At 41.1% G+C, this 20047-nt stretch overlaps 1 protein-coding gene across 1 annotated transcript in view; it reads left to right on the top strand.

Annotated features, from left to right (window-relative positions):
* The first annotated feature begins 297 nt into the window (after nucleotides 1-297).
* LOC140454347 (adenosine deaminase domain-containing protein 1-like) overlaps nucleotides 298-20047 on the top strand; it is an 83944-nt gene continuing 64194 nt past the window's right edge. Inside the window, exons 1-2 of the mRNA XM_072549054.1 lie at nucleotides 298-414; nucleotides 10230-10513. Of these exons, the coding sequence (XP_072405155.1) occupies nucleotides 10234-10513 (280 nt within the window). The 5' untranslated portion in view covers nucleotides 298-414; nucleotides 10230-10233. The remainder of the gene's footprint in view (nucleotides 415-10229; nucleotides 10514-20047) is intronic.

The raw sequence follows: 20047 nt of genomic DNA on the forward strand, positions 1-20047 counted from the left end.
CAAATCAAACACACCCTCTACAAAAGATGACAAGTAATAGAAATAATACCACGTAGCAATGCTAAAGCAAATGAAACTCTTTTATTTCAGTACCATGCCCAAACCAATCTCGTCCGAGTTAGCAAATGGAATGTACCTTTAAATCCGTTGGCTCTGGTGAACTGACAGCTGCAGGAAGCACGTCAATCAGCAATCACGTGATTGACGTCACTCAGCCAGAGCACGTTGATTGGTAGATGTGGCTGGGGAGGCGGGATTAACGCTCTACTTCCGGTTGGCGCGCTTTTCTGGTGATATTATCGCCCGTTGGTTATAGCGAGAGTCAGCGAAGAGGGAAGATTTATTCTTGATGGGGTGGGGGGGGAAACACTGAGAAAATTAGGTCTAATTCAACTGATCTTTCCAAAGATAGAGGTATAGTTGACTTTAAAATATTTCTGTGACGCAATGTCGTGTGAAGCATGTCTTCTGTTACATAAGATAGAGAAAGGAGTTGCCTCGTGTTTGGATCGGTCAGTATTTGGCTTGAGTTGGTTTTCCCGAGGGCCACCTGTTGCTAGGGTTGTGTTTGAAGAAAAGTGACCTTCAGGAATGCGTATCCACTCGCTTTCACGACTTTGAAGATCCTCGTGCGCGCGCGATATGTTATTGGGTAATTGCCCCAAAAAAGTACCTTTTTAAAGCATTTTAATTGGCAAACAAAAAGGGCTGGTCTCACAGAAGTACAGTGTAGTGGTCCAAACACTGGAGGTTAACACACAATGACAATCTGAGGGGAGTGATGAATCTCATCCTCGATCGATTCTGCTAGTTCTTATGAACCGCCTCGAAACGTTAACTATTTCCTTCTTCATAGATGCTACCCCAGACTTGCTGAATTTCTCCAACATCCTCTTTGTTCCAGGTATTTTTGACCTATTAATTTCTAAGTTGTGGTTCTGCTCGCCGAGCTGGGAATTTGTGTTGCAGACGTTTCGTCCCCTGTCTAGGTGACATCCTCAGTGCTTGGGAGCCTCCTGTGAAGAGTTTCTGTGATGTTTCCTCCGGCATTTGTAGTGGTAGTTCAAATCACGACAAATGCTGGAGGAAAAATCACACCAGCGCTTCACAGGAGGCCCCCAAGCACTGAGGATGTCACCTAGACAGGGGACGAAATGTTTGCAAGACAAATTTCCAGCTTGGCGAACAGAACCACAACAACGAGCATCCGAGCTACAAATCTTCGCTCAAACTTCTAACTTGGTGCCCTTTTGAGAAGGACCTATGCGACTCGTTGAATGGGAAACCATTTTCCATGCTGATGGACTTGGGCAATAGTTTGCTAATTATGTAAGTTAGCTCGCTGTGCTGGAAGGTTTGTTTTCAGACATTTCATCAGCATACTAGGTAACATCATCAGTGAGAGTCTCCAGTGAAGTGCTGGTGGTATTTAGAGGTTTTGTTTTCTTAAGGTGAGTGTCATTTCTGTTTTTTTTTTCAAAGGAAGGTAGATGGAGTCTAAATTGATATGCTTATTGATGGAGTTTTGGTTAGAATTTCATGCCTCTAAGAATTATCCACGTGTCTTTGTTTCACCTGTCCTAGGATGTGTATGTTGTCTCAGTCAAATGGTCAGGCAGCATCCAAGGAACAGGAGAATCGACGTTTCAGGCATAAGCCCTTCTTCAGGAATGGATTCCTGAAGAAGGGTTTATGCCCGAAATGTCGATTCTCCTGCTCCTTGGATGCTGCCTGACCTGCTGCACTTTTCCAGCAACACATTTTTAAGCTCTGATCTCCAGCATCTGCAGTCCTCACTTTCTCCCAGTCAAATGGTGTAATTCTTTGTTTATATGTTTGGAAACTAGAGGTAGTGGGTTGTGTCTTTTGGCAGCTAGTTGGTGTTCATTTATCCTGATGGCAAGTTTCCTGCTTGTTTGTCCAATCTAGTGTTTTTTACAGTTCTTCCATGGTAGCTTTGTAAATGACATTAGTTTTACTACAGTATCTAATGGATCCTTTTGGCTCATTAGTTGCTGTTTAAGTGTGTAGGTAGATTTGTGGTTATCATGATGCCAAGGGGTCCGAGTAGTCTGGAAATTATTTCTGATACACCTTTGTAAGGTAATGTGGCGATAGTTTTTGGTTGTGTTGTGTCTGTTTGATTGGGTTTGTTTCTAAGGAATCAGCGGATTGTGTTTATTGGGTATCCGTTTTTCTTGAAAACATTTGTACAGATATTTTTCTTCTACTTTTTGTCGTTCGTGGGTGTTGCTGTGTGATGTAGCTAATTGAAATAATGTCTTGATGCAGCTCTATGTGTGGGTGTTGGAATGATTACTTCTGAAGCAAAGTACTTGGTCTGCGTTTGTTGACTTTTTTTTCTCTCTGTAGATGTTGGTTTGAAGCTCTTTGTTAATTGTATGTTCAACTGTCACGTCTAGGAATGGGAGTTTGTTGTCGTTCTCCTCCCATTCTTAGACCTGACAGTTGAATGTACAGTTAACGGAAAGCTTCAAACAGGAGATAATCTGTTCTGCTTTTCTTTTTGTTCGTGTTTCAACTGGAGTGTTTAAATAATTTGTTTTGCTTAAAGCTAAGCGGTTTAACCAATTGCATCCTACCTGGAACACCCATTTCACATCTGCCTTTAAAAGAAGAAAAATGTTAGGCCTTAGGCTACCTTCTTAAAGTATTTTGAGGAGGTCTGGTCTGGTCTATAAGTGTGGGTGCAGGCCATTCAACCCATCAAGTCCACAGCAAACCTCTAGAGAGCATCATTCACAGATCTATCCCACTATCCAATGCCTCTAATTCTGCATTTCCCAAGCTAATCCATCTAATTTTACACATCCCTGGTCACTATGGGCAACTTACCATGGCCAATCCACCAAACTGAACATTGTTGCAGAGTGGGAGGAAACCAAAATACCCAGAGAACTCCCACACGCACATGGGGAGAAAACATGCCAACACCACACAGACAGTTGCCCGAGGCTGGAATCAAACCTGAGTCCTTGGTGTTGAACTAGCAGTACTAACCGCTGAGCCACTGTGCTATCCGAATTGCATCTGGAATGCAGTACCTTGCGTTTAACGTTTTAAAATAAGAAAAAGTTAGGGTCCAGGTTGTCACCTTAATATATTGAGGCGATTTGGTCTGGCCTATAACAAATTGGGGGCTCTTGTCTGGATCAAAATCTCTAATTCTAGGGTGGGCTTAGAATTATTGGATTCAAAGGCAGTGAGTGGTACATGTTAGTGGTTTTTAACTTTTTTTCAAGTATTGAATTCAGTTAGTTGAATTTGGTCGCTAGCAGTTTTCTTGGGGTGGAAGAACCCATTTTGAAATTTTTACAGAAAGTGAGCAAAGCAAACCTTTTGGAATTGGCAAACAAGTTGGAGTTGGGTTATCTGGGTTGCTAGGAAAGGGGAGATAATTGTTGCAATCACGTAGCATTTACAATTGCCAGAAATGCCATCAGAATCTTTAGGAAATGGCTAAAATTCAATTGAAAATGAAGCAGCTCAATCATGGGAAAAAAAATGAAACCATTTTGAGTCATGGTTAAAAGCAGAGAAAAAAGAAAAGGAGGAGAAAGCCCTAGCAGGAGAGAGAGAGGAGACCAGGGGAAATGGTTTTTGAACTTCCGAGGTTGGAACTGAGAACTTAAAGTCAACTTAAAATTGTGGCAGGAAATGAAAAGTAGGAGTTTTGTAGTGAAGACCGTAGCGGAGAGCAATCCCATCGTAGCCAGAGGCCTGGTGGGGATCTGATTAAATATGTCCAAGCTTTGCCTAGGTTCAACAAGAAGGATGCAGAAGCCTTTTTCGTTTCTTTTGAGAAAGTGGCTTAAACAAATGAGATGGCTGGTGACCATGTGAGTTGAAAAACAGCTCCTGACCCAGGACTGAATGTCTGTAGGCCACAGCTGGGAGCCAGCTCCCCATGTTAGTGGTTTGCCTCTGGTCGGTGTAGGGCTCATGCTGTTTGTTATCAATGATTTCAATGAGCGTGTACAAGGTCTGATTAGTAAATTTTGCAAGGCGAAAGTGAGTACTGCAGATGCTGGAGATTAGAATCCAGATTAGAGTGGTGCTAGAAAAGCACAGCAGCTTAGGTAGCTTCCAAGGAGCCAGAAAATCGTCGGTTCGGGCAAAAGCCCTTGAACAGGAAATCCTGATGAAGGGCTTTTGCCTGAAACGTCAAATTTTTTTTTTACATTTCTTTTTCCTGCTCCTAGTAACTTTTGCAGCTGACACTAAAATTGGTGGTATCATGGACAGTAAGGAACATTATCAGAAATTGCAGCAGGACCTTGATCAACTGGGGAAGTGGACTGAGAAATGGTAAATGGAGTTTAATATAATTAAGTGTAAGGTCGTGCACTTTGGAAAGTCAAATCGAGGTAGGAATTAAGGAGTGTAGTGGAACAGAGGGATATTGGAGTTCTCGTGCTCAGTTCTCTGAAAGTGGAGTCACAGGTAAACAGTTACAAATCAGACAATACCAGGTTATAGTCCAACAGGTTTATTTGGAAGCACTAAAATTACATTTGCAAATGCATTCTATCATGTTTAGGTTAAATTTTAAAGACTTTTTAAAATCATAATGGGGGGTTGACTTGTACACGAGATATTATTTTCGAGGGAATGAATATTTATCCACAAAATAGATAAAATGGGAAATTTACCTTCCCAGCAGCTCTCTGGTCCCTGTATCTGGAACATTCCCTGGTAATATGTTCTGACCGTGGTAAACAGTAGGTAACTGAAACCTGTCATACCATTACAGTAATCCTGAAAACCTGGAGCAGTGTATGACGGCTGGAAGACTCTGAATGGAGCAATTCGGCTAGCAGACTGCAAAGCCGGAGCGAAATGTGAAGGCCAGGCACACTGTCTCATAAATGTTGATCTGTAACTGAAGAACTAGGGTCGACTAATACATGTCCTATGTGGAAAATACAAGATTTTTGGCTGAAAATAAAAGGCTGACTTGTACATGAGATTGACCTAGACACAAATATATATGTGCATTTTTTGAACAAAGTACTAATCTGCAGGCAGTCCATACATGTAATATTTTGTAAATTCCATTTGGAAATAGAGCCAGTCTGATTTAAGATTGGGATTCAAACAGACTAACCTCACATCTTTAATGCATTGTCTGAGCTGAGCGATCATCTTTACTTACAAAACTTTAAGTTATCTCGAAGGTGACTTAAAAGTAGTTCTGGGACTTGCATATTAATGAACTGAAACCTGCAACCCATTCTAAAAGATGAAAGACTTAATTGAAATCCAGATTCGTTCAATATATCATTTCAGTTGCATGACACTGTAATATTTTGCTTTAAATTCTGTGTCTTATGGTCTTATTCTCCACAACCACCTGATGAAGGAGCAGTGCTCCGAAAGCTAGTGATTCCAAATAAACCTGTTGGACTATAACTTGGTGTGGTGTGATTTTTAACTTTTCCCACCCCAGTCCAACACTGGCTGCTCCACATTACAGGTAGACAAGGTAGTGAAGAACTTAGAGGTATCTAAGGAGTATAACAAGATGAAAAATGCCATCTAAAGTGCATATGAGCTGGTACCAGAGTCCTACAGAATGTTTCAGGAATCTGAGGAGGGATCTTGGTCAAACATACAATGAGTTTGAAAGGATCACACAAAGTTTGTTTGATAGGTGGATAAGGACATTGAAAATAGATCAAATCTATGATACTCTTTTTTTTTATTAAAAGATAATTATTTTGGAGTTCAGAAATAGTGAGAACTTGTGGAAGAGTAGAGTGTGAAAACTGCAGGAGAAGCAGATGAGGGATAGAAATTGGGGAAAGAGAAATGCTCAGGTGGTAAGGGGGGAAAGCTCGCATAGAAAATAGTTTTCCATGAAGGGAAAGGAGAAATAAAAAAGCTTAGGTGTTTTCACTGCAATAAAGTAGGCCACATGAAGTTGCAATGTTGGTTGTTTAGAAAATGCAAGGGGAAGACTGATGTGAGAAAACAGGATCAGCCAGCGACTTTTATTGAAGTGGTAAATGAAGGCATAGGGGAAGCTAAAAATCTGTACCAGAATGTACAACCTGATCAGGAGTTGGTTGAAAAAAACTTGGTTGAGAAAAATGTGCCAGACCTCTTTACCCGCTCTCGCAAGTAAATTCTTTAAAGAAATTAAAATTTTGAGATACGGGAGCAAGTCAGTCTTTGGTGAAAGATATGGGTAATTCAGAAGGACTATTACCAGAAAAGGCAGTAATATGTGGAACTCGTGGTAAGAGGAGCAGTGAGTTTGGAGAGTCTGATTAAAAAGTGGTGTTAGGAGTAATGGAGAAATTCTCTTCCAAGAATACAGTTTATTCTTGGTAATGATATAGCTGGATCACAGGTAGAAGTAACACCTACTATGGTTGAAAAGCCAGTGGAAAACCATGCAACTGAGATATTACAGGAAGTATATCCTGGTTTTTTTTTTCTCCCTGAACCTGGTAACAAGGTCACAAAGCCATATTTGTTGAAGCAGGAGTAGAAATCAAAGAATAAAGATAAAGTTGAAGTAGCATTATCAGAGGAGAAAGTGAGGACTGCAGATGCTGGAGATCAGAGCCGAAAATGTGTTGCTGGAAAAGCGCAGCAGGTCAAGCAGCATCCAAGGAACAGGAGAATCGACGTTTCGGGCATCAGCCCTTCTTCAGGAATGGAGAAGGGCTGCTACCCGAAACGTCGATTCTCCTGTTCCTTGGATGCTGCCTGACCTGCTGCGCTTTTCCAGCAATACATTTTCAGTAGCATTATCAGAGACCGTTTTGATCAAATTGTTCAGAAAAAAAAATAGGTGAAGGGCAAAGTGGGTATTTTTAGTTCTGAGAAATTAACTGAATTAGAACAGATTTTTTAAAAAAACTGAAGCAGCTGTATCAAAAAGCATACACAGGAGAAGAATCTGAGTACATCCCAGATTGTTGTTTCTTTAATTGATGTCTTGTTGAAGAAATGGAGATCATCACACACTCAGGTGGATGAGAAAAGGGCAGAAGTTCAAGTTTTACTACCAGTTGGTTATAGAAAGGAGGTGTTGCAGGTAGCAAATGAATTACCAGTAGATCATTTGGGAGTAAGGAAAACTAGCCAAAATATGAAAACATTTTTATTGCCCTTGACTGCATAAGGATGTGGTTGAATTTTACTAGATATGTCAGGTAACCTAAGGCAGTAATTATAACCAACAACATCATTACCCATTCCTGCATTTGCAGAACGTTTTTACAAGTGTTTTAACAGTTTTTAGTAGGGGTCCTGCGCAAAGTGGTCTTCAGTGTCTGCGGACCATAATGCATGAATCTACTAGAGTTCCAGAGGCTATTACATTACACAGTATCATGGCTAAATAGATTGTAAAAGAGTTAATCAAATTTTTACAAGATACAAACTACCCACAGAAATACAATCAAATTAAGGGTCAAGTTTTATATCAAAGTAATTCAAGGAAGTTATGGGTAGTTTGGGAATAAAACCATTCAACTCCACGGTGCATAATCCAGAATTGCAGGGAGCATTAGGACAGTGGCATCAAACTTTAAAGACAATGTTGGGGGCTTGTAGTCAAGACTGTGCAGAGGGTTGGAATTAAGGAATTCCATTTGTACTTTTATTCGGGCTGTACCAAATGAATCTACCAAATTCAGTGCATTTGAATTTGTTTTGGGGCATGAGGTAAGAGGACCACTGAAATTAGTTAAGGAGAAATCGGTGAGTCAGAGTTCAGAGACCACATACTTGGCACTGTCAAATTTTGGGGAAAGGTTAAATAAAGTGGCGAAGTTGGCTCGACTGCATTTAAATTTAACACAGCATGTGATGAAACAGGAAGCAGGCAAGTAGAGCAAAAGTGTGAATTTTTGATATGGAGATAAAATATTAGTGTTACTCCCAGTGATAGGGGAACCTTTTAAAGACATGGTTTAGTGAGTCTTACCAAATCAAAAGGAAATAGTGAAGTGAGCTATTTAATACTGGTACTAGATAGAAGGAAATCAGTATTATGTCAATATGCTCCAATTGTATTTTTATTAAGGAAGGAAAGCAAAAGGAGAATGTGTTATTAGTTACAACACAATGAAGAACGAAGTTCAGAGGATTCTGAATTGTCCAATTTAATTTGAAGAATATCCAATGAGGAAATTCTCAAATTTGGGATAAATTACTGAGTTACCTTCCAGAGAAGAAATGGAAATGACCTGAAAGAGTTATTATAATTACACGGGGAGACATCTGGAAATACGCTGGGAAGTACTAATCTAATTACACATGACATAGATGTAGGAAATACTGTTCTAATTAAGCAGCATCCTTAGAACTAACCCTCTAAAGTTGGCACAGGTTAAAAAGGAGATTGAATGCATGTTTAAGGCCAGCGTAATGGAAGTGAGTTTCAGTGAATGGACCTCGCCCATAGTAATGGTACCAAAACTGGAAGGTACCCAATGATTGTGTGGACTATCGCAAAGTCAATGCAATTACAAAACTTGATTCATATCCTATTCTGTGTTTGGGGGTTTGTATTGAAAAGGTGGAACAAGCAACTTATATTTTTTAATTGGACCTATTCAGGGGATACTGGCAACCAGCTTTTATCCAAAAGAGTGAATAAAATTTTGGCTTTTGTGACACCAAATGGAATATACTAGTAGAAAGTAATGCTGTTTGGTAGGAAAACATTTCAAAGACTAACCAGCCACATTTCAAAGGCAACCAATAAAGTCATTTCTGGGTTACTCAATTGTGTAGTGACCTGGTGACTTTTAGTCACAATGGAAGAAAGTTTTGGAGCATCTATTGGAATTGTTTGATCGACTTTGGGAGGCAGTTTTAGTAATAAACCTAAGTGAGTTTGCAAAAGTCTAAGTCACATTCCTGGGCTGAGTTATTGGAATGAACAGATGGTCCCACGGGATATGAAAATAAAAGTTATTAGGGAGTTTCCCATACTGTTGACAAAGAAGGAAGTACTGTGATTCTTAGGATTGTGTTTTTTTTAATCAGAATTTTTGTATCAAACTTTAGCAGTGTACTCCACTACTGACTTGCTGAAGTGCAGAGAATTTCAGCGGACAGAAGACTGTCAGAAAGCATCTGACAACCTGAAAGCTGTTTGAACCATTGCTGGAATGTTAGCCACACCTAATTACGTAAAACCATTCAAGGTGGCTATCGATGCAAGTTATGTGGGTGTCAATGCAGTAATTTTGCAAGAAGATAGAAAGATCTATTGGGTATTTTTCCAGAAGATTGAATAATTGGATGTTGGTCCCATAATCTATTTGCCACTAATTCAAAATAAATTTTATTAAAGAATTTATAAATCACACCATTATCAAAATGGTTTAATTTGGATGCAACACTTTAAAAGCAAGAAGTTACTTTCTTTTAGCTAATTATTTTTTCTATAACTCCTGTGTAAATCATATCCAGACAAGTAACCTTGAGCATGACTGCTGAAAAGTTAGTTCTCTGAAAAGGGAAGATGACTTGCCAGGTAATCATATACCATTTACAGGTTCTGATTGAATGAAGCCAACTGAAATCAATCTAAATCAGATTGTGGTCAATTCAACTATGGTTAGTCTTTGATCTGTACTTGCAATTTAATGACATTTACCAAGTTATTTGTTTGGGTAATATTTTGACTTTGCAGATGATTTGAGCTAGAAATACATGGTCTTGCTGGGTTGCTTCTTTTCACTTGTAAAAGCTGACTTGAGAAACTATCTTGGAAGAAGCAATATGCATCCCCTTGTCTGTAAAGAAGGAAGGCTTCATTCTACGTTAATAGTATATTACATCCCAGGCTAACATAGAACTTAGCTGTCTCTTCCAGTTGTTACTTTTGTGCTGCCTGTGCCAAAGAACTGACGATGCTTATCTTCCCACTATGTTGTGAATGAATTCATCCATATTACATAACAGATAAAACTTTATGGACAGTGAGGAGTCTGTTAGCTCAGGCTGTATGTTTGCGTTAGAGTGCCAGCAGCATGAGTGAGTGTGTTTTCCCCCCGCCCCCCACTCCACCCCCCCCCCCCCACCCTCCAACTTCAACACCACCCCCACCCCCACACCCAATATTCTGCTCCTGCCTCTACCCCACCTTTTAATGCCTACCTGCTGAGTGGAAATCAATTGTGATATCAAGTTTTCAATTTTTAAAAAATGGGCATAAATAAGATCTTCTGAAATTTCAGAACAATGAATGTACGCGAGACCCCAAAGGAAGGAAGGAGAACCCTTCGAATAGCTGCATCACTTTCACGAAACATATCATGTTCCCCTTCGGTGCAAAAGGAAAACTCAGTGGAAAATACACCGGTTGTTAATACTGATATAAAACCTGAAGATTCTACAGGCCAGAGTACTTCTAGAAGGAACCTGCCCTGCAATGCCACTACCTCCACCACCTTGCAGCTTCAAACTGAGAAATCTGAGAATGAACAGGATTTGCCGATTCCCTTGGAAACACTCAATCCAGGTACATCATCTGACCAGAGGACTACAGATTTTAGTGATTTATTTATGCTTTTAGTACATTGAATTAATAACACAAATAGGTTATTCAGCTCACAGTTCAGTGGTGTTTATGCCTTAGGAGCTTCATCCCACATCAGATTCTTTTATTTTGTACTCTTTCTTCCCCTTGCCACACCCAAAAAGAATTACAAGAGATGGCTTTCATAAAACTTGGACAGTAATCCCTTTTTTTAATTGAAAAAGATTTTTATTATTTACAAAACTATAAAGTTACAAAAGAGACTAACAATCTTATGGTACATCAATAATAACAATAAACAATCTACTAATCTACAAAACAAATCAGAAATAAGAGAAAAGAAAAAAAATCTTCCCATACTTCAATTCAGTAAATAATTAAACATAATTTAAATTTAATTTGGCGACGGTGAGGTATCTTAATTTTGCTATTCAGTTGACTGGCCATTGTCAGTGAAAGTATTTGGTGGCTACAAGTTGGGTTTTTCACACTCACTAATTATGGAAGGAAAAGATAGTGATATTGGAAAGGGTAAGGAGAGCTGGATAGAAAGCTGAGTGTAAAATGATAACTTCTTAGTAGAAGTGAAAAAGCAAAGGGCTGAATTTTCCCTTTTTTTTTTGGTTAAGTGTTGATTTTGGTGAGGTTCCTGAAAGGATTTCTTCTGAGATCTGGAGATTAGTTACCACTGTTAGTAGTACTGGTCTCCTTCCTGTCGGAAAGATATTGCAAAACTTGAAAGGGTTCAGAAAAGATGTACAAGGATGTTGCCTAGGTTGGAGGATTTGACCTATAGGGAGAGGCTGAACAGGCTGGGGCTGTTTTCCCTGGACCGTTGGAGGCTGAGGGGTGACCTATTGAGGTTTACAAAATTATGAGGGGCATGGATAAGGTAAATAGGCAAAGACTTTTCCCTGGGGTCAGGAAGTCCAGAACTAGAGGGCAAAGAGTCATAGAGATGTACAGCATGGAAACAGACCCTTCGGTCCAACCCGTCCATGCCGACCAGACATCCCAACCCAATCTAGTCCCACCTGTCAGCATCCAGCCCATATCCCTCCAAACCTTTCCTATTCATATACCCATCCAAATGCCTCTTAAATGTTGCAATTGTACCAGTTTCCACCACATCCTCTGACAGCTCATTCCATGCACATACCACCCTCTGAGTGAAAGAGTTGCCCCTTAGGTCTCTTTTATATCTTTCCCCTCTCACCCTAAACCTATGCCCTCTAGTTCTGAACTCCCCGACCCCAGGGATAAATTGTCTATTTATCCTATCCATGCCCCTCATAATTTTGTAAACCTACATAAGGTCACCCCTCAGCTTCCGACACTCCAGGGAAATCAGGCCCAGCCTGTTCAGCCTCTCCCTAAAGCTCAGATCCTCCAACCCTGGCAACATCCTTTGTAAATCTTTTCTGAACCCTTTCAAGTTTCACAACATCTTTCTGATAAGAAGGAGACCAGAATTGCACGCAATATTCCAAAAGTAGCCTAACCAATGTCCTGTACAGCCGCAACATCCTCCCAATTCATCTACTCAATACTCTGACCAATAAAGGAAAGCCTACCAAACGCTGCCTTCACTATCCTAGCTACCTGCGACTCCACGAGCTATGAACCTGCACTCCAAGGTCTCTTTGTTCAGCAACACTCCCTAGGAGCTTACCATTAAGTGTATAAGTCCTGCTAAGATTTGCTTTCCCAAAATGCAGTACCTCGCATTTATCCAAATTAAAATCCATCTGCCACTTCTCAGCCCGTTGGCCCAGCTGGTCCAGATCCTGTTGTACTCAGAGGTAACCCTCTTCGCTGTCCACTACACCTCCAATTCTGGTGTCATCTGCAAACTTACTAACTGTACCTGTTATGCTCTCATCCAAATCACTTATGTAAATGACAAAAAGTAGAGGGCCCAGCACTGATCCTTGAGGCACTCCACTGGTCACAGGCCTCCAGTCTGAAAAACAACCCTCCACCATCACCCTCTGTCTTTTACCTTTTGAGTCAGTTCTGTATCCAAGTGGCTAGTTCTCCCTGTATTCCATGCAATCTAACCTTGCTAATCAGTCTCCCATTGGGAACCTTGTCGAATGCCTTACTGAAGTCCATATAGATCACATCTACTGCTGTGTCCTCCTCAACCTTCTTTGTTACTTCTTCAAAAAACCCAATCAAGTTTGTGAGACATGATTTCCCACGCATGAAGCCATGTTGACTATCCCTAATCAGTGCTGAAAATGTGTTGCTGGAAAAGCGCAACAGGTCAGGCAGCATCCAAGGAGCAGGAGAATCGACGTTTTGGGCATGAGCCTTTCTTCAGTCGGTCCTTGCTTTTCCAAATATATGTACATCCTGTCTCTCTGGATTCATTCCAACAACTTGCCCACCACCGAGTTCAGGCTCACCGGTCTGTAGTTCCCTGGCTTGTCTTTACCACCCTTCTTAAACAGTGGCACCACGTTTGCCAACCTCTAGTCTTCCGGCACCTCACCTGTGACTATCGATGATACAAATATCTCAGCAAGAGGCCTAGCAATCACTTCTCTGGCTTCCCACAGAGTTCTCGGGTACACCTGATCAGGTCCTGGGGATTTATCCACTTTTAACCGTTTCAAGACATCCAGCACTTCCTCCTGTGTAATCTGGACATTTTGCAAGATGTCACCATCTATTTCCCTACGGTCTATATCTTCCATATCCTTTTCCACAGTAAATACTGATGCAACATATTCATTTAGTATCTCCCCCATTTTCTGTGGCTCCACACAAAGGCTGCCTTGCTGATGTTTGAGGGGCCCTATTCTCTCCCTAGTTACCCTTTTGTCCTTAATATATTTGTAAAAACCCTTTGGATTCTCCTTAATTCTATTTGCCAAAGCTATCTCATGTCCCCATTTTGCCCTCCTGATTTCCCTCTTAAGTATACTCCTACTTTCTTTATACTTTTCTAAGGATTCACTCGATCTATCCTGTCTGTACCTCACATGCTTCCTTCTTTTTCTTAACCGTCTGCCTCCAATCAGCTTTTGAAAGTTCTTGCCTAATACCGTCAAAATTGGCCTTTCTCCAATTTAGAACTTCAACTTTTAGATCTGCTCTATCCTTTTCCATCACTATTTTATAATTTATAAAATTATGGTCGCTGGCCCCAAAGTGCTCCCCCACTGACACCTCAGTCACCTGTCCTGCCTTATTTCCCAAGAGTAGGTCAAGTTTTACACCTTCTCTAGTAGGTACATCCACATACTGAATCAGAAAATTGTCATGTGCACACTTAAGAAATTCTTCTCCATCTGAACCTTTAACACTATGGCAGTCCCAGTCGATGTTTGGAAAGTTAAAATCCAAAGAACAACTTCACATTTTCCCATGTTATATTCATTTGCCATTTTTTTTGCCTACTTAACTGACCAATATCTCTCTGCAAACTGTTTGCAGCCTGCTCGCAACCTGACTTTCCATCTTTTGTCTCCTCTGAAATTTGGCTATGGCACACTTTCTGCCTTCCACCAAGTCATTAAGATATTTTGAAATATTTAGCATTTTGAATATGACAATGGGAATTTGAGTAATGGCTGTTTAGAGGTGCACCAGTGTTAGCTGTAAACTGTGTTCTCGATTTCATAACATTATCTCTTGAACTGGTGATTATTTAAATCTTTATTACATGAAACCCACTGTTTTCTAGCCCATTTCAGTTTGATATAAGTAATCTGACTCAACGTCCTCTCTTCACAGATGTTTGCTTGATCCCTGAGTTTCTCCAATATTTCCAGTTTTTACTTGGGATTTCCCATAAATCAGGACTGCTAAATTTAATTATAACAAACGTTAGTTTCGGATTGGCAGAAAATCTGGAGTTGTCATCTGATAAATAATTGGATTGCGGGTATTTAATTGAAATAAGTATTTTTTATAAGTAATTTTAAAAAGTATCTCTTTCCAGCTATATTAATTTTAGTTCCATAATGCTGGTGGAATCAAAATTGAATTAGAGTCATAGAGATGTACAGCATAGAAACAGACCCTTCAACCCAACTTGTCCATGGTGACCAGACATCCTAAATAAATCTAGTCCCACTTTGCCAGCGTTTGGCTAATGTCCCTCCAAACCCTTCCTATTCATAAACCCATCCAGATGCTTTTTAAATGTTGTAATTGTACCAGTCTTCACCTCTTCCTTTGGCAGCTCATTCCATACACCCTCTATGTGGAAAAAATTGCCCCTTAGATCCCTTCAAAGGTCATCCCTCAGCCTCTGACACTGTAGGGAAAGTAGTCCTAGTTTATTCAGCCACTCCTGAGAGCTCAAACCCTCCAACACTGGCAATATCCTTGTAAATCTTTTCTGAGCCCTTTCAAGTTTCACAACATCCTTCCTATAGAACGGAGACCAGAATTGCATGCAGTATTCCAAAAGTGGGGCCTCTTCCCAATGTCCAGTACAGCTGCAACATGACCCCCCAACTCCTATATGCAATGCACTGACCAATGACGGCAAGCATACCAAATGCAGCCTTCACTATCCTATCTACCTGCAACTCCACTTTCAAGGCACTATGATCCTGCACACAAATGTCTCTTTGTTCAGCAATACTCCCCAGGACCTTACCATTAAGTGTATAAGTTCTGCCCTGATTGGCTGATGCAAAATGTAGCACTTTTTCCCCCTCTGTGCCTGCTCAGTTTCTGCCTCACCATTTTTTGTTTGTTTATTACAAAAACTGCACCTGAGCAAATAGTTATATCTGAACTCCTGTGTTTGAATGTTATGTGCTATCCAATATCTATGCGCAACATGCAGTGAAGATGTTCAACCCATCTAGAAATGTCCCCCTTAAGCATTGGTGATTCCAAGTGTCCCTGATTACAGCAGCAATCTTTAATGACTTCCTTTTGTTTTCTATCACTGCCCTATGTGAAAAACTATTTCAAGTATTGGTAACTCATTGCTCGAATAATTGCTTTGAATAATTGCAATGAACATTAGGATGTTTTGCATATAGTCCATCATTTTTTAAAAACTTAAAACTTCATGAACTTGTGCAGATGAGAAAAGTTATGTTTGCTGGAGGTCCTGTATGCTGTACAGATTAATTTGCCTAATTGTCACTTTAGTTGGCTCAAAGCTAGTACTGAGTCTTTTAAGTATTAATTAGTTAGAAATTGAAGGATCAGAATTGAATCGTTGGATTATGCCATACAATATGACAATGCTTGACCTATTCAACCAGCTGTTCTGTTAGATGTACAGTGCTGCTTTTTCTCCATATGCCTGCAATTTTTGGGGGGAATTAGATAAATACTCTTTTGAAAGTTACCATCGAACCTGTTTCCATGACCCTTTTTCAGACAGCGAATTCCAGATTATCACAATATGCATCAAAAAACTTGCCTTAAATTATCTTAAACCTATGTCTTCTGTTTTTGGCGTTCCTGGAAGGAAATAGATTTTTCTTAAGAGCACACTCAAACCCACTTTCAAGTTTTATACTTCCCTGTACTTTCTGCTAATAAGTCTGTCATCAGCCCTATTCCAAATGGCAAATACGAGGTTGGACAATTTGTAAATTGGTTGGAAGACTTAGTTTTCAAATGAATTACAATTGTGTCAAAGAACTTTGAACATGACTGTGTAGGAACAGGCCATTCAGCCCACCGTGTCTGTGCTGACAGTGATGCCATTCTAAACTATTCCATCTGCCTGGACATGGTCCATACCTCTCTATTCTTTGCCTCTTCATCTGTCTGAATTCCTGAAACTTTGCTTACATATCTGCTCCTACCACCTCCCCCGGCAGCACATTCCAAGCACCTACTGACCTCTGTTCTTTTAAAAACAAAACTTGTGCTTCAACTTAAATTCTAACGGGCAATAGATTTGGCATTTTCAGCCCTGAAAAAGACACTGCCTATCCATGCCTCTCATTTGTATACCTTATTTGCTTTTGCCAGAGCTTTAGAGATTAAGGTTGTCCAACCTCTATTTACAGCTAATATGCTCCAATCTGGGCAACATCCTGGTTATTACTGCAGAAGTGCAGTTGCTGGAGGAACCCAACAGGTTTGGCAGGATCTGTGGGAAGGAAGAGTTTCTCTTGCAGTTGGACATCTTAGTTAAGCTCTCTTCACCCTCTTAGGTCTTCACATGCTTTCTATAGTGTGATGACCAGATCTGCCAAATGTGGCCAAACTAAAGTCTTAAAACTACAACTAGACTTTGGAAGTGAAGACTGCAAATGTTGGAGATCAGAATCGAAAAGTGTGGTGCTGGAAAAGTACAGCGGTCAGGCAGCATCCAGAAGAGCAGGAGAGTCAACGTTTCGAGCATAAACTCTTCCTGAAGCTTCCAGAAGCTCACTGAAGATATTACCTAGTATGGTGACAAAATATCTGAAAATGAACCTTCCAGCTCAGCAAGCAAGTGTACATCGAGTATCTCTAGTCTCTGAACTGCTCTTGTAGCCACTGTTTTTATGTGGTGAATCCAGATGAGTATCTGGTCAATGGTAACCCTAAGGATGTTGACTGAGTGGGGGATTCAATGATGGTAATACCGTTGAATGTCAAGGGCTGGTGGTTAGTGTCTCTTATTGGTGATGGTCTTTGTCTGGCATTTGTGTGGCACAAATGTTACTTGCCACTTGTCGGCCTAAGCCTGGATATTGTCCCGATCTTGTTGCAATTGAACACAGACTGCTCCAGTATCTGAAGAGTCACGAAGAGTGCTGAACACTGCAATCATTGGCAAACCTCCCCACTTCTGACCTTATGACAGAGGCCAGGTCATTGATGAAGCATTTGAAGATGTTTGGCCCGAGGACACTACTCTGAGGGACTCCTGCAGAGATGTCCTGAAACTGAGATGACTGACCTTTCACAACCATCTTGCTTTGTTCCAGTGGACTCTTAACCAGTGGAGTGTTTGCCCCCTGATGCCCATTGATTCCAGTTTTGCCAGGGCTCCTTGATACCATACTCAGTGAAGTGCGACCTTGATGTCAAGGGCTGTCACTCTTGCCTCCCCTCTGGAATTCAGCTCTTTTGTTCATGTTTGAACCAAGGCTGTAATGAGATCAGGAGCTGAATGACCCTGGCGAAACTGAGCATGTTATTGCTGAGCAGGTACCACTTGATATCACTGTTGCTGACTCCTTCCATCACTACTGATGATGGACAGTGTACTGGGCGGTAATTGGCTGGGTTGGATTTATCCTGTTTTTTGCGTACAAGACATATCTGGATAGTTTTCCACACTGTCAGATAGACGCCAGTGTTGTAATTGTACTGGAAGAGCTTGGCTAGGGGACCGGCAAGTTCTGGAGCACATGTCTTCAGTACTATCGCTGGAATGTTATCAGGGCCCATTGCCTTTGCGGTATCCAGTGCCTCCAGCTGTTTCTTGATATCATATGGAGTGAATCGAATTGGCTGGAGACTGGTATCTGTGATGTTGGGGACCACTGGAAGAGCCCGAGATGGATCATCCACTTGGCTGTTCTGACTGAAGATCTATGACTCTATTGTTAAGATTGCATCAGCCTTATCTTTTGCACTGACTTGCTGGGCTCCTTCATCGTTCAGGATGGGGATATTTGTGGAGCCTCCTCTTCCAGTGAGTTGTTTAATTGCCCACCACCATTCACGACAGGATGTGGAAGAACTGCAGAGCTTAGATCTGATCTGTTGGTTGTGGGATCGCTTAGCTCTGTCAGTCACTTGCTGTTTATGCCGTTTGTCACCAAGTAGCTCTGTTTGGTAGCTTCACCAATTTGACACTTCATTTTTAGGTATACCTGATGTTGCTCCTGGCATGCCCCCTACATTAGGCAAAAGTTGCTACTGCAGATGCTGGAAATCAGTCTAGATTAGAGTGGTGGTGGAAAAGCACAGCAGGTCAGGTAGCATCCGAGGAGCAGGAAAATCGACACTTCAGGCAAAGGCCCTCATGCCCCCCTACACTCTCCATTGAACCAGGGTTGATCCCCTTGCTTGATGGTAATGGTTGAGTGGGGGATATGCCAGGCTATGAGTTTGCAGACTATGCTGGAGTACAGCTCTGCTGCTGTTGGTGGCCCACAGTGCCTCATGGAAGCCTAGTCTTGAGCTGCTAGATTGGTTCAAAGTCTGTTCTATTTAGCAAGGTGATATTGCCACACAACACAATGGAGGTTATTCTTGGTGTGAAAGTGGGACTTCGTCTCCATAAGGACAGTGCAGTGGTCACTTTTACCTATACTGTCATGGACAGATTCTTCTGCAGCCGGCAGATTAGTAAGGATGAGGTCAAGTCTGTTTTTCCTTCTTGTTGGTTCCTTCACTACCTGCCGCAGACCCAGGCTAGCAGTTGTTTCCTTTAGGACTCGACCGGCTCATGCTGCTGTCGAGCCACTCTTGGTGGTGGATATTGAAATCCTCCATCCAGAATACATTTTGCACCCTTGCAATCCACCATGCTTCCTCCAAGTGTTGTTCAGCATGGAGTACTGATTCATCAGCTGAAGGAGGACTGTATGTGGTAACTAGTAAGAAGTTTAACTTGCCCATGTTTAACCTGAAGCCATGAGACTTCATGGGTTCCAGAGTCAATGTCAAGGATTCCCAGAGCAACTCCCTACTGCCTGTATACCACTGTGCTGCCACCTCTGCTGGATCTGTCCTGCATTTGAGACAAGAGATATCCAGGGATGGTAATGGTAGTGTCTGGAGTGTTATCTGTAAAATATGATTCTGTAAGAATGACTTTTGTTAGGCTATTGCTTGACTAGTGTGTGAGACAGCACTTCCAATTTTGGCATTAGTGCCCAGATGTTAAGGAGGACTTTGCATGGTCTACTGTGCTGTTTGGGTTTTTGTCGTTGTTTTTCCTGGTTCCAAGGCCAATGCCAGGTGGTCCATCCAGCTTCAATTCTTTGTGACTTTCTAGTGATTGATACAACTGAGTGGCTTGCAAGGCCATTTCAGAGGGCAGTTCAGAATTAGCCATATTGCTGTGGCTGTGGAATCACGTAGGCCAGACCAGGTAAGGATAACAGATTTCCTTCCCTAAAGAGCATTCCGTGAACCAGATGGGTTTTTCTGACAATTGATAAGTTTCGTGGTCACCTGATGACTCTTAATTCAGATTTTTTTTTAAAATTGAATTCAAATTCCAACCTCTGCCATAGCAAGATTCAAACCGAGCTTCCCAGAACATTATTCTGGGTTTCTGGATTAATAGTCGAGTGATCTCCAATCAACTTTGCAACTGATCTGCATCCAACTCTATCTTATGTTAACCTTTCTCACTATCCACCACTGCTCCAATTTGTGTAATCTGCAAATTTACTAATCAGACCACCATTCTATATGTTACAAGTGTACAATATTAGAAAGGTCCCAGCACTGAAATTTCAATCACCTGGCCAGGCTCATTCCACAGTAAAAGGTTTAAAATAGCCCCTTCCTTCAGACTATCTACATTATTGTTTGAAGAAATTCCCCTGAATGCACCTGACAGATTCTGCCTCA

This window comes from Chiloscyllium punctatum, chromosome 29 (assembly GCF_047496795.1).
Source record: "Chiloscyllium punctatum isolate Juve2018m chromosome 29, sChiPun1.3, whole genome shotgun sequence".
NCBI classification, from domain to species: Eukaryota; Metazoa; Chordata; class Chondrichthyes; order Orectolobiformes; family Hemiscylliidae; genus Chiloscyllium; species Chiloscyllium punctatum.